General features: G+C 43.0%; 1 protein-coding gene across 4 annotated transcripts; it reads right to left on the bottom strand.

The window, feature by feature from the left end:
* Nucleotides 1–814: 814 nt before the first annotated feature.
* aldh18a1 (aldehyde dehydrogenase 18 family, member A1) lies at nucleotides 815–9,894 on the bottom strand. Of its 4 annotated transcripts, none has more exons than XM_034571513.1 (18): nucleotides 9,644–9,894; nucleotides 9,243–9,350; nucleotides 7,761–7,912; nucleotides 7,533–7,682; nucleotides 7,187–7,291; nucleotides 6,936–7,094; nucleotides 6,152–6,242; nucleotides 5,675–5,799; nucleotides 5,087–5,231; nucleotides 4,892–4,965; nucleotides 4,582–4,681; nucleotides 4,249–4,469; nucleotides 3,976–4,113; nucleotides 3,704–3,899; nucleotides 3,476–3,597; nucleotides 3,028–3,214; nucleotides 1,738–1,833; nucleotides 815–1,551 (listed from the first exon to the last, which is right to left on the bottom strand). In XM_034571513.1, exons 2-18 carry the CDS (start codon nucleotides 9,331–9,333, stop codon nucleotides 1,355–1,357), a joined length of 2,349 nt encoding a protein of 782 aa, XP_034427404.1. In that variant the 5' UTR covers nucleotides 9,334–9,350; nucleotides 9,644–9,894; the 3' UTR covers nucleotides 815–1,354. The 4 variants fall into 4 exon arrangements, with proteins under 4 accessions (XP_034427404.1, XP_034427402.1, XP_034427405.1 ...); XM_034571511.1 differs by having other exon boundaries at nucleotides 9,522–9,657; XM_034571514.1 differs by having other exon boundaries at nucleotides 6,942–7,094; nucleotides 9,522–9,657.
* Between the last annotated feature and the right edge of the window lie 1,377 nt (nucleotides 9,895–11,271).

The following is an 11,271-nucleotide window of genomic DNA, read 5'->3' as shown; positions in this document are numbered from 1 at the left end:
ATCAGATAGGAGCTCAGAGGCTGGAATGTAGAGGAGCTTAATTTAAAAGCAGCTGCGTTCTCCCCTCCAGCTTGAAGGAGGCAGCTTGTCAATTACTCGTTCCCACTCTGAACAAGGCTTTGGGCGCCACAAGGTACAAACAGGAAAACAGCGAAGCGCGGAAAGAGGAGCAGAACTCGTAACAATGATCAAATAAATACAATTGTAAATAAAAACTGATGCATTCAAGTTGAAGTGCATACTTGTGTAGCTTTACAACACGACTGGTAAATCCCGGATACTTCTGTATCAAGTTTGATAATATTCATTTTAATCCTGTTATTAAGTTTCATTACAGGGAAACCCTAATTCCATCCTGTAGTGGTATATAATCTTCATCTCAGCTAATTGAAATACCTGCATAATTAGAAGTAAACCGAACATTTATCCTGGAGTTAAAGCAAGAACATTAAGTTGTTGAAATGTTAAATGAAAAAAAAACAGTACATCAGATTAACCTTCTGAGTAATGAGCCAATTCCATCAGCTACAATTAAAAATAATATGTACAATCATATTTAGAACTTGATTTTGATAGAATGAATATGTTTGATAATGATACATGTCATTCCTCATAATACTGTGTTTTTAATGGCTGAGGAGAATCACCAACTATCGCTGACCCTCGAACACATTAATGTTTGGGTGGTTTTACACAATAAAACTGGCAAAAGCAAAATTTTGTACCGATGTTAAAGCATCTCTCCTTACTCATGAACATGTTATGGATAAGATGAAATGTTTCTGTAGACGATTCGAGATGATCATTGTAATAGGGAGAGCTGGAGAAGGACAGACGCCACTGCTACTGAATTACATGAGATTCTGCAACGCCAGCATGCCGTCCAAAAGTTACACACTGAAGCAAAATCATTTTTTTAGTAATGACAAAAAAAACAGCTAAATAAGGGATCTTCTTAAGGCCAACATAGCAGGATCTCTTAAGAGCGACTGAATCAATGTCCTCGCTGAAACGTCCTGAGGTTGCATTATTTAAAAAATATATATTTAAAAAAGACCTTCAGTTTTCTTTGATATTGTGTGCTTACTTTGTCAGAAAGTGATCTTAGTTATTTCCCTTCCTGGTCACAATTTCTCCATTATTGCAATACTGTGCTGTGATGAGGGTGAGTTTCCCATCTCATAAAGTACAATATGCTGAGGTAGAGGTCAGTCATTGAACAACAGTATCATCTGAAATAGGACAACTTTCTGCTTGTGCTGATAAAACGGGCCGCTGGTTTGTTGAGCATCTCTCTCCGTGCTGTGTGCTGCAGGGGTTTAAAACAGTGGCATCAGCCAAAAACATCTGTGGTCTAGTTGCTGTCTCTCTGTCCAGCCAGAGGCTGCCCAACAGGCAGGTTTTCATGGAGGTATTTCATGGTGCCGTGCTCAGAGAAATCCGCCGCTGTGTGCCCATCACCTCTCAGGACCCACTTGGTGGTGAGCAGCCCCTCCAGGCCCACAGGTCCTCTGGCATGAATACGCGCTGTGCTTATACCAACCTCTGCTCCTGGAGGCAAAGTCAGGGAAAGAAAGTACGTGAGAATGGTAAACAACATATGTGTGGGGGGAAAAGAAAGAAGAAGAATGTAATCGTCATGAGAGAGTGAACTGAATAAGGAGGCGGTTGAGAGAAGAAAACACGGGGAAAGAGGCAACACAAGACAGACGACAGGGTGATCATACCACCACATACCCAGTCCAAAGCGGTAGCCATCAGCGAAGCGTGAGCTGGCGTTCCAGAAAACACAGGCGCTGTCGAGCTGATGCAGGAACTGCTCTGCTGTTTCCTCTGGAGGAGAAAAACAGCTCATTGGTGCAACCAGCTCATAAACCTGTTATCTATATCTTACAACCTTTCAGGCACCAACATGAAGTATGTGACAATGACAACTATTAATTGTGGTTATGTCATGAGCCTGAGCTGAAATAATGAATTAATGAACTGAATAATAATAAGAATTAATTACCGCATTGCAATTTAACCAATTAAATACCTCTGCTCATATCATTTGTTAAACACCACGTGCTACAAACTTATTATCTTGAAGTTATTTAATAATTATCATGATGGCATCAAATGTCATCGATCCATCAATCTGTGCCATATCTACAATATCTACTTAATGTAATTATTATCCAGCTACATCATTTTTTGATATCTATTGAATGTCTATTACCGATCTATCACCACTCCTTGAAGTTATACACAGAAACAATTCAATGGAGGTTATAAATTGTTGAGGTACCTCTTGTCGTCACTAGATGTCAGCAGTACATCCTCCGCTGCAGGTGAGAATAATCCTCAGTGTAGAAACGTGCACTCAACACGCTCTCCTGTATTTTTGAAATGCTGTTCACCGTTGTTTTTTTCTAATTACTCAAGGAAAAGTGTGAAATATTCTTTATATTTTAATCTTCCCCTTTAATGAGTGATCTGCACCTTGGTCTTTCCACACATCTTTAATATTTACGGGATCTTCTTTCTCACATCAGTCCAGTTTGCAGGTTATGGTTTATTTGAGCTGCTTGTGTCAGAAAAAATGTCCCCATTTGAAAGACGGAAAATACCCTCTGCTCTGCATAGAAAGCTTTCTATCACAACGAGTTAAAGAGAGGCAGAGTGATGGCTCAGATGAAAGACAAATCTGTTTGGACATGACCCAGAGTATTAAGTCTTTTAAACTGTCTTTTAGCATCAGCTCTACATTTTAAATGGACTCTGTCCCCGACAATGGAGTCACAAAGGGAGGCTGAACACTCATCCTGTCAACAAGTGTCACAGCTCATTAGTCTCTGCGGCGGAAAGTGGGACGGACGAGTAAGGAGAACTATCGGAGACACAAATACGAAGCAGCTTGGACAAGAATGATGCTGTTTAGGAAAATAATGACTGAAACTATTTTTAAAATGCACAAACTTCCTGCAAAGTAGAAAATACAAAAAACAAAACAAATTACCAGCACTAAAACATTTGGAAACGTACCATTTTCTGTGATGATGACGTCTGTGTGGGAGCTGCCATACTTGTGGATGTGATCCACAGCATCTTGCATGCTGTCCACCACCTCCATGCAACACTCCAGGTCACCGTACTCTGTCCGCAACGACTTGGCCTCTGATGGGCTGAACGTAAGGTAGGAGGCAAATCGAGGGCCTGCATGAATCTTCACCTAGCGACACCAGGCAGATAAAAAAAAAACATATAAATACATCCTTTATCTTCTGGTGGATGACTATAAAAATATCTAAATTATAGTTTCATATCATTGTCAGCTGAAAAGTCAAATATAGTCTCTCTTGAGGAGTTTTTGTAAGTGTTGTGTGTGTGTGTGTGTGTGTGTGTGTGTGTGTGTGTGTGTGTGTGTGTGTGTGTGTGTGTGTGTGTGTGTGTGTGTGTGTGTATGTGTATGTGTGTGCATTTGGTGTTTCACCCTTTCAGTGCGCAGCATGTCAATGATCTGGTCAAAGAGTGGGGTCCTCAGGATGTCTCTGTGAATCAGCAGAGTTTCCATGGCATTGCACGCAGCTGGGTAGTCGCACTTGGAGTCTCTGACTGTAATTAGAAAATATCAACATCAATTGGTGACATGTTCAGGTTACGAGGCGTGTTATTGTAGTTAACACATCAGAAATGAACTTCTGTAAATGCATTTGCTGACCGATCTTGATAACTTTGTCAATGGAGGCTTCTGCGTCGACGTAGACGTGGCAGATCCCCTCGCTGTGACCCAGCACCGGGATCCCCTTGGCCACTCGCTGTATGTCCTTCACAAGCTGGGATGAACCTCGAGGAATGATCAAGTCGATTATTTTGTCCAGTCGGCAGAGATCCTCCACCTCCTCACGAGTGCTCACCTAGCGACAAAAAGAGGTTTGTGAATCACAGCAGCTGGAAGTATCTGCTGAGAGATTTGCAGGAGACCAATTTTACCAGTTGCACAGCTTCTTTGACGCCATGCAAGGAAAGGGCTTCCTGGGTGAGCTCGTGGAGAACTCGGTTTGTGTTGGCCGCCTCCTTGCCTCCCTTCAGAAGAAGGGCATTACCACTGGCTATGGCCAAAGCTGACACCTGGATAAAAACAGGGGGTGATTATTCCTGCAGTTATTTTAAGAAGCTTTTAGAGGTAACTAAAAGTATTGTACATATACAAACTTTTATATAATGATTAATTTGCTTGGGGTGTTTGTGTTAGAGCAGCTCTACCTGGGGCAGGCAGTCAGGTCTGGCCTCAAAGATGACCAGAAGAACTCCGATGGGCACCGTGATCTGCTCCAGCTCCAGGTTGTTAGCCACCCTGGTCCTGCGCAGCACCTGACCCACGCTGTCCTGGGCTGCCACTGCTATCTGACGCAGGCCGATGGCCAAGCTGTTGAGTTTGGCTGGAGACAGACTCAGACGCTTCTGCATCACTGGTGGCAAATGGCCTGGAGAAGGAAGGAAAGCAGGGTTACACGGTCAGCTATCAGGTGATATAGTAGTGAACTAACGGGGGCCATCAACACGGAGGGAAAGTGACCTCTCTGATTGAGCGGCTACCTGCGTTAACGGCCAGGTCCATGTCCATCTTGTTGGCAGCCAGAATCTCGTCCTTCTTTTCAGTCAGCAGCTCTGCCAGATGACAGATGATCTCACTCCTCTGACAACACAGTCCAACAAATACAGGCAGGATGAGCATGTAGCACAGATCTCCACAAGGAGGCAGTGTTTCTCTATATCAGCTAAAGGTAGACTGAGGACAATTAGTAAATTATGAGTGTTTATAAACTATTTGAACTTACTTATGTTCATTGATTTTTAAAATGTTGACTGAACACAACAATAGACTTTATTTAAAACAATATATCACCTGGTCTGGGAGAAGAGATGCCAGGGTTCTTCCAGAGTTGCGAGCCATTTCTGTTTGCTGCTCCACAGTTGGGCCTGGAGTCAGGAGACAAGACTGAGTTCAGTCAAAGAGTTAAAGCTATAAGCTGCAGTTTAGGCTGCAACAATACAAACATGAAGCTGAGTGAGAGAGTCCGTTCAGCCTGGGTAAACTCACCTGCTGGTTTGATCTCAGAGAAGAAGGTTCCCAGCTTTTTGCCCTCCACAATGTCAGTGATGACATGGCCCGTTACCTTAGGGTGGGTTCCATTTGCAATGACCACGGAGGTGCCGCCTTGCAGAGCCCACAGCGCAGCCTTGACCTGCAGACAAACACAAATTCAATTTGAAAGACTTCTATTCAAACTTACAGTGGCAGTTTCTCTTTTAAAGGATGTTACAATATTTGTTTTCTCACTGGCAACATGAACACTAGCCTTTCGCTAACTTCATGTGGTTCTGCAGGATAACAGTGGTTATACAGTTGGTGATCAGAGGCACATAATGGTTCTAGAGGACATTAAATAAACTCATTGGCTCAGTGTTGCTGAAGTTTTGCTTTCATATACATTGCAGATATGGGAAGTTGTGCAAAAGACAAAGAGTAAAGAGGAAGTTATGTACTTAACATGAAATGCAAAGTGAAGTCCAGAAAAACCCTTAGTGCAAAAGGCAATTCCCTTTTTGCCCCTCCCACGTACTGAGGATAAAACTTAACTTGAAAAAAGGTAAAAACTTTCAGACTGATTATGGATCGAAAACAAACCTTGGCCTCCATGCCTCCAATCCCAACTCTGGACTTTGTACCATAAGTGATGGACTGCTGGTCTCCGGGGTAAAAGATGTCAATGAGCTTGGCGTCATCTGTTCCAGGGGGGCTGTTGTAGAGTCCTGACAAATCGACAACTCTTATGTAACTTGTTCATACACAATTACGTACACTTGGGTGAGTTCTTATTTAGGTTATGAAATAGAAATTAAAGACTTTCTCCTACTATATGGTCCCAATTTTTACTCTTTCAAGAAAATCCACTCAGAATTTATGCTGAGTGGATCCACAGCCACGACACGTGCACACCACCACCTTGTGCCTCATCAATTTCAATCATCATGGCAGAAGGTCTGTGTTTGTCTCTTCTCCTATGACTCAGATGACCCTGAAAAAGGTGTTTTTCTTCTTCTCAGACAGATGGTGTTGTTACCTAACAGCTGATCCAGACCGTTGCTGTGGTAACAGGCATACCTTCCACATCAGAGAGTGCGATGAGCAGGTCAGCCTTCATCTCCACAGCTAGCCTCGCCGCCAGACTGTCATTGTCCTTAATGCTGATCACCTGCAGAACCAGGACATTTATGTAAAACCACTTGTGGAAACTCCGGCATCTGCCAATTTACTAATTTGAGCTATTTCCTTTTTTTTTTTTATATATATTCGATTGGAAGGCTGATCATTATTATTCTGAAAACTAGAATTAACATAATGTGGTTTTTCAGAATAATAATGTATTGCATTTAAGTTAGGCATTAGTTGAGTTTTAAGACAAATTTCCAACAAGCAATGTCGCACCAAAAATTATCTACTTTAGCAAAGTATATTTGTATAATATTTGAAGGAGAAATTACAAAATAAGTGGTGAGAATACATAAAATGTGTAAATAAGATGAATGACAGAGTGAAGCGTGATTATCTACAGAAAAAAAAGAGGTGTTAGTCATTTCTGCAGGAAGAGAAGGAGGCGTCTACCTACAGAAGTTAGTCCAGGTCCCCTCTGACAGAACCTCCTGACCAGTGACTCCATGCACGGCCATCGCTCCCCTCCCAGCATGCACATGCCGTATTGCTCGAGGGCGGAGCAAATAAGGTGAGGCAGGGTGGCAGAGGTCTTTCCTTGTGTGTGTGGATGGTGGAGAATACAGTAGCTAATAAACAGTGCATGTCTATACTGTATAAACACCGTCTCTGTGCTCCTACTGCCACCGCTGCCTTCACCCCCAGCAGCGTCACACCCATTCTAATCTGTACCCACATTTACCCCCTGCAGGTCACTGTTGGGCTCCGGCGGAGGCACCACAGCATCGTTGGTGTTGATGATGGGCACGATGTTCATGCGCAGCAGCTCCTGCAGGGTGCTGTTCAGGTTCTGCCTCTTCTGGTCATCGTGGAAATCCAGATTTGTCACGAGAATCTGACAGAGGAGGGGATGAAGTTACTTTGAATAAAATACAAACTCTTCTGTCGCACTTCAAAGTCATTATTCTATGAAGTTAAAATAAGTACCTGTGCGGTGCAGGTGCTGTATTGGGTGAACATGGCCTCATAAAGGGCCATCAGGCCGCTCTGCCCCGCTGCAGCACAGGCCCGGGCCTCCAGCACTGGCAGAGACTGCAACATAAATCCAGTAAATGTCTGGTTGCATTGGTTCTTTCTGTAAAATGATTATCACTCCAGGTTTCTGGCTTCTCAGAGACACACTTCACTCAAACCAAGTCACACTAATGCAAGAGTTTTACAGTTTATCAGTATCTGATTGAAAGTTTCAGCCAACACAGAGCAGCAGCAGCAGCCTCTTCTTTATGTGACTCAGTGTTGATGGATACTGTAACATCCCTCCAGCTGTTCTTACCATGTCTTTGAGCTGATTTTGTCCAGAGTGCAGCGCCTGCCGGACGCTCTGTGACAGCAGGATCTCATGTCTTAATCTCTGCTTTCCAAAGGCCACTGCTCCACTGGTGACAATCATCATCTCCCTGCCCTGGTTCTGCAGCATGGCCACCTGGACAACAGCAGAACCACAGACATTTTAATAAAAGACCCAAACACTGTTTGAAATACAGTCTGTGTTGGTGCTCACCTGCTCCACAATGGAGGCCAGCCTCCCGAGAGCCAGCCCACACTCGTCACCGCGGGTGACCACAGCGCTGCCCAGCTTGACTACGATCCTCTTAGCATGACGGAGTTCACCGCGGTGGGCGAAGGAGCTGCCATGGACCCTGCCCTGGGGAGCTGTGTGAAGAGATGAGATGTTGATGGAGAATTCACCTTTATCTCATTTATATAAAAATATTTATTCTTCAAAAGAAACATACAGAGAGTGGTAGAGGAAATCTTGAGAATATGTGCGTGGAAAACTCATAATCAGATTAAATAACGATGGTGCTTTTAACTGTGTTTTCAAGAAACAAAAAAACCCACAATAAAAAAAATTGTAAAACACAAAAAAAACTGTGTTTTGCATGGTTTTCATTTCACTGCTAACACGACTGAGGCAAAAAAAAAAGTGAAGCCCTCCCCTACATCCATATGTAACCTGGGAAACAGATAATCGCAGCCTTCGAATTGCCACATCAGCAGGGCAAGCAGAAAGCCTGTGCTGACAGTACACATCTCTCTGGAGCAATGAGGCGCATGAGAGCGAGAGAGGGTGAAAGAGAGAGAGAGACAATGAGAGAAAGAGAGAGAAAGAAAGACAGACAGAGAGAAAGACAGAGAGAGCGCGAGAGAGAGCCAGCGAGCGAGCGCGAGAGAGAGAGAGAGAGAGAGAGAGAGACCTGTGGCTTCTTGTCCAGAAAACTTCGTGCAAGCATAAAAATCTCAAACATATGATGACACGTTTCAACAGCACTTCATCGTATGAACATCTGGAATTCACCACATCTGCCTCCACATACTTCACTGATAAGGTGACTGTAGTGACATAGACATAAAATCATCATGAACCTATTTATGTATTTGTTTACTTATGACAACAGGATGTTTTCCTATTTATAATAAAGGGGGGGGGGGTTATGGGTTAATTACTGTTCTGATCATAATGTCCCAGAGCCTGAGGTGACCTCTTGGAATCACTTATTTAGTTTCAGCAAAACTCCAAACCCCAAAATGTACAGTGATGCAACAAGGCAAAAGTTGCAAGCACTCACATCAAAACACAAGCCAATATAATAATTAACTTACGTATCAATTAGTCTTTAAAGTGTGTAAATGATGGGTCTATAAAGTGCCAGGAAAATAGTTGACAAATATCCACCAAAGCTTGCTGAAGCCTGCTGTGTTGTTTTAAAAATGAATGTTTAGTGGATCAACACTCCAAGACCCTGAAAATACTCTGTTCACTATCGAGTAAGGAAAATAAATGAATCATGCAACTCAATAGTTTGCTCTTAACATAATATGTTGTCAATTTACTTATAAGGTAATCAACATCTTTAAAGGAACAGAATCCTCTCTTTTAACCCCCAGATGTGTGAGGTGTGTTAATCTGCTGGATGAGAGGATGTCTGTGAGCATGAGGACAGCCCGTGTGACAGCGTGGTGATGGGGCAGCTCGTCTTGCCTGGTGTCGGTGTCGTGGTGAGCAGGCGGCGGACGCGTCTCAGGGACTCCAGTGGGATCCTGGCAGAGAGGGAGAGCCTGTGCAGCAGCATGGTGGTGAAGTTACAGCCTGTAGCAGAGAGAGAGAGAGTGAGAGAGACACACACACACACACACAGGATCCAGTGAGAGAACAGCATTAAACTGTGGTGTTATGGAGAAACACTACATTTAAACCGGGTTGTAAAGAGTGAGAATCTAATAATCCTGCAGTTTCCCTGGATGCAGTGTTTCTTCTTACTTTACCCGGTGGTGTGTTGGTGTGTCTCGCCCCGTGTGTCGCCTCCTATTCGGCCTAGTTCATCCTCCCGAGCCCGTTATTTCATCATTTATCACACGTAGTTTACACAGAGGAGGACTCACCGTGACGCCTCCTCCTCCTCCTCCTCCTCCTCTGACTGACAGGAGATGATGATGAAACTATTGCCGCTGTTTGCGATGAGTACGGACCGAGCGTTTATGTCCCGTTACCCGGGCCTCCGTGACTTGGAGTCCCGCTACAGGGAGTCGAAGCACCGGGGGCTGGTTCCTTGCTGCGGGAGAAGTTGACGGTTCACGTGCGGTTGTTGTTTTTTTTTACGTGGAAAGTCTCGTGAAGTGGCGGTGAAGTGGCAGGAAGTGACGTCGGGAAAAACCCGGCGAAACCACGGAAAAGGAGCGGAAGTGCTCTTCCAGCGCACACATTTTCAAAATAAAACTCGGCTGTTGAGAGGGAGAGAGAAAAATAAATGTTTAAAAATTCTAAATTTAATAATTTAATAAAATTTTACTTCAATTGTCCTGATTGATCCCCTGATGACCAGTTTCTCATTTAACTGTTAGTTGATGATGTTTTTAATCACTGGTGGTTGAAGTGAATGATGATGTTTGAATGTTGTCACTTAGTTTATAAATGTATAGTTTGTGTTATTTATTGTGTGTATATATAAGTCGCCAAATTAAAAAACTGAAACATTCTTGTTTGATCTCATCAGACAATATTTCTCCGTAATCTGTACCTGCTCTCCTGCTGTTACAAAATAAAAAGTCACCCAGAGCAGAGTTGAGAGGCACTGTCGGACCCCGCCTCCCCCCCAGCACCACAGATAACTAAATTGGCTCCTGTTGCTCAGGCTTAATGTGAATTATTCCATTATATCTGTCCTGTTCTTGTTTTCAGTCGTCCACATTTGTCCTTTATCTGTTCTTCTGTGTTCCTCCTCCTCCTCCTCCTCCTCCTCCCTGTTCTTTTATCTGTCCATCTGACTCAGGGGAAGAAATTGACCCTCATGCGGCCCCGGTCTCCACTAATCCACTAACTATTCTATACTTTACTATACTATATACTATACTATACTATACTATGAGTGCATCTTTTTATGAACAAATAGATATATTACATGCTTATGTTCTTGAATATATGCTGTTTTATTTATTATTGGTTTTGTATTTTTCAGCTCTTATACTCATATATAATTTCTAAATAAATGATTTCAGCAGCATCACATGGCAGAATTCCACATAGTTAAAACCTTGTCTCCCTCGGACACTGTATTGTTTCGGATGTCATAAGCAGGTGCCAGGGTCGAACAAGGTGTTAAGAGACTCCTACGAGGGGAATACACTTGATTACCACATGGCTACGTTCCATGTTTGTTCAGCTGCCGTTTGGTAAAAGCTGGTAATGGACAGCAAACACTGGAAATTCTATCAGGGGATGTTTTTTGTCAGCTGGCCACAGTGGTGACTCGCTTCGAGATTTGACAAGTTATTTTATTGCAACGATAAATTTTACTTTACAATTCTACAGCACAATATAACCAGAATATTAAACATCTACAGAAAAGTAAGGAGACGTGATTTGAATCGTCAAGTCATAAATCAAGTTAATCAATCTCCACAAGGATCAGATTAAAGTTAACAATTCACCATTTAAAATTTGTTTTATTTTATCCCGAGAAAGGGATTAGTAATATTTGAGAATTGAGCCATCCAGGCCCTACAGTGTCAGT

The sequence above is a fragment of the Hippoglossus hippoglossus genome, chromosome 19 (assembly GCF_009819705.1).
Source record: "Hippoglossus hippoglossus isolate fHipHip1 chromosome 19, fHipHip1.pri, whole genome shotgun sequence".
In the NCBI taxonomy this organism is placed as follows: domain Eukaryota; kingdom Metazoa; phylum Chordata; class Actinopteri; order Pleuronectiformes; family Pleuronectidae; genus Hippoglossus; species Hippoglossus hippoglossus.
Note: the sequence above shows the minus strand (reverse complement) of the source record. Positions and strands in the feature narration are given on the sequence as shown.

Coding starts and splice junctions, on each gene's coding strand:
- aldh18a1 (XM_034571513.1), bottom strand. CDS start 9,333: ATGCTGCTGCACAGGCTCTCCCTCTCTGCCAGGATCCCACTGGAGTCC. Junction 5,232..5,674: donor TTGGAGGCATGGAGGCCAAG/GTTTGTTTTCGA, acceptor GTTTGTCTGCAG/GTCAAGGCTGCGCTGTGGGC. Junction 4,470..4,581: donor GGACCTGGCCGTTAACGCAG/GTAGCCGCTCAA, acceptor TTCCTTCTCCAG/GCCATTTGCCACCAGTGATG.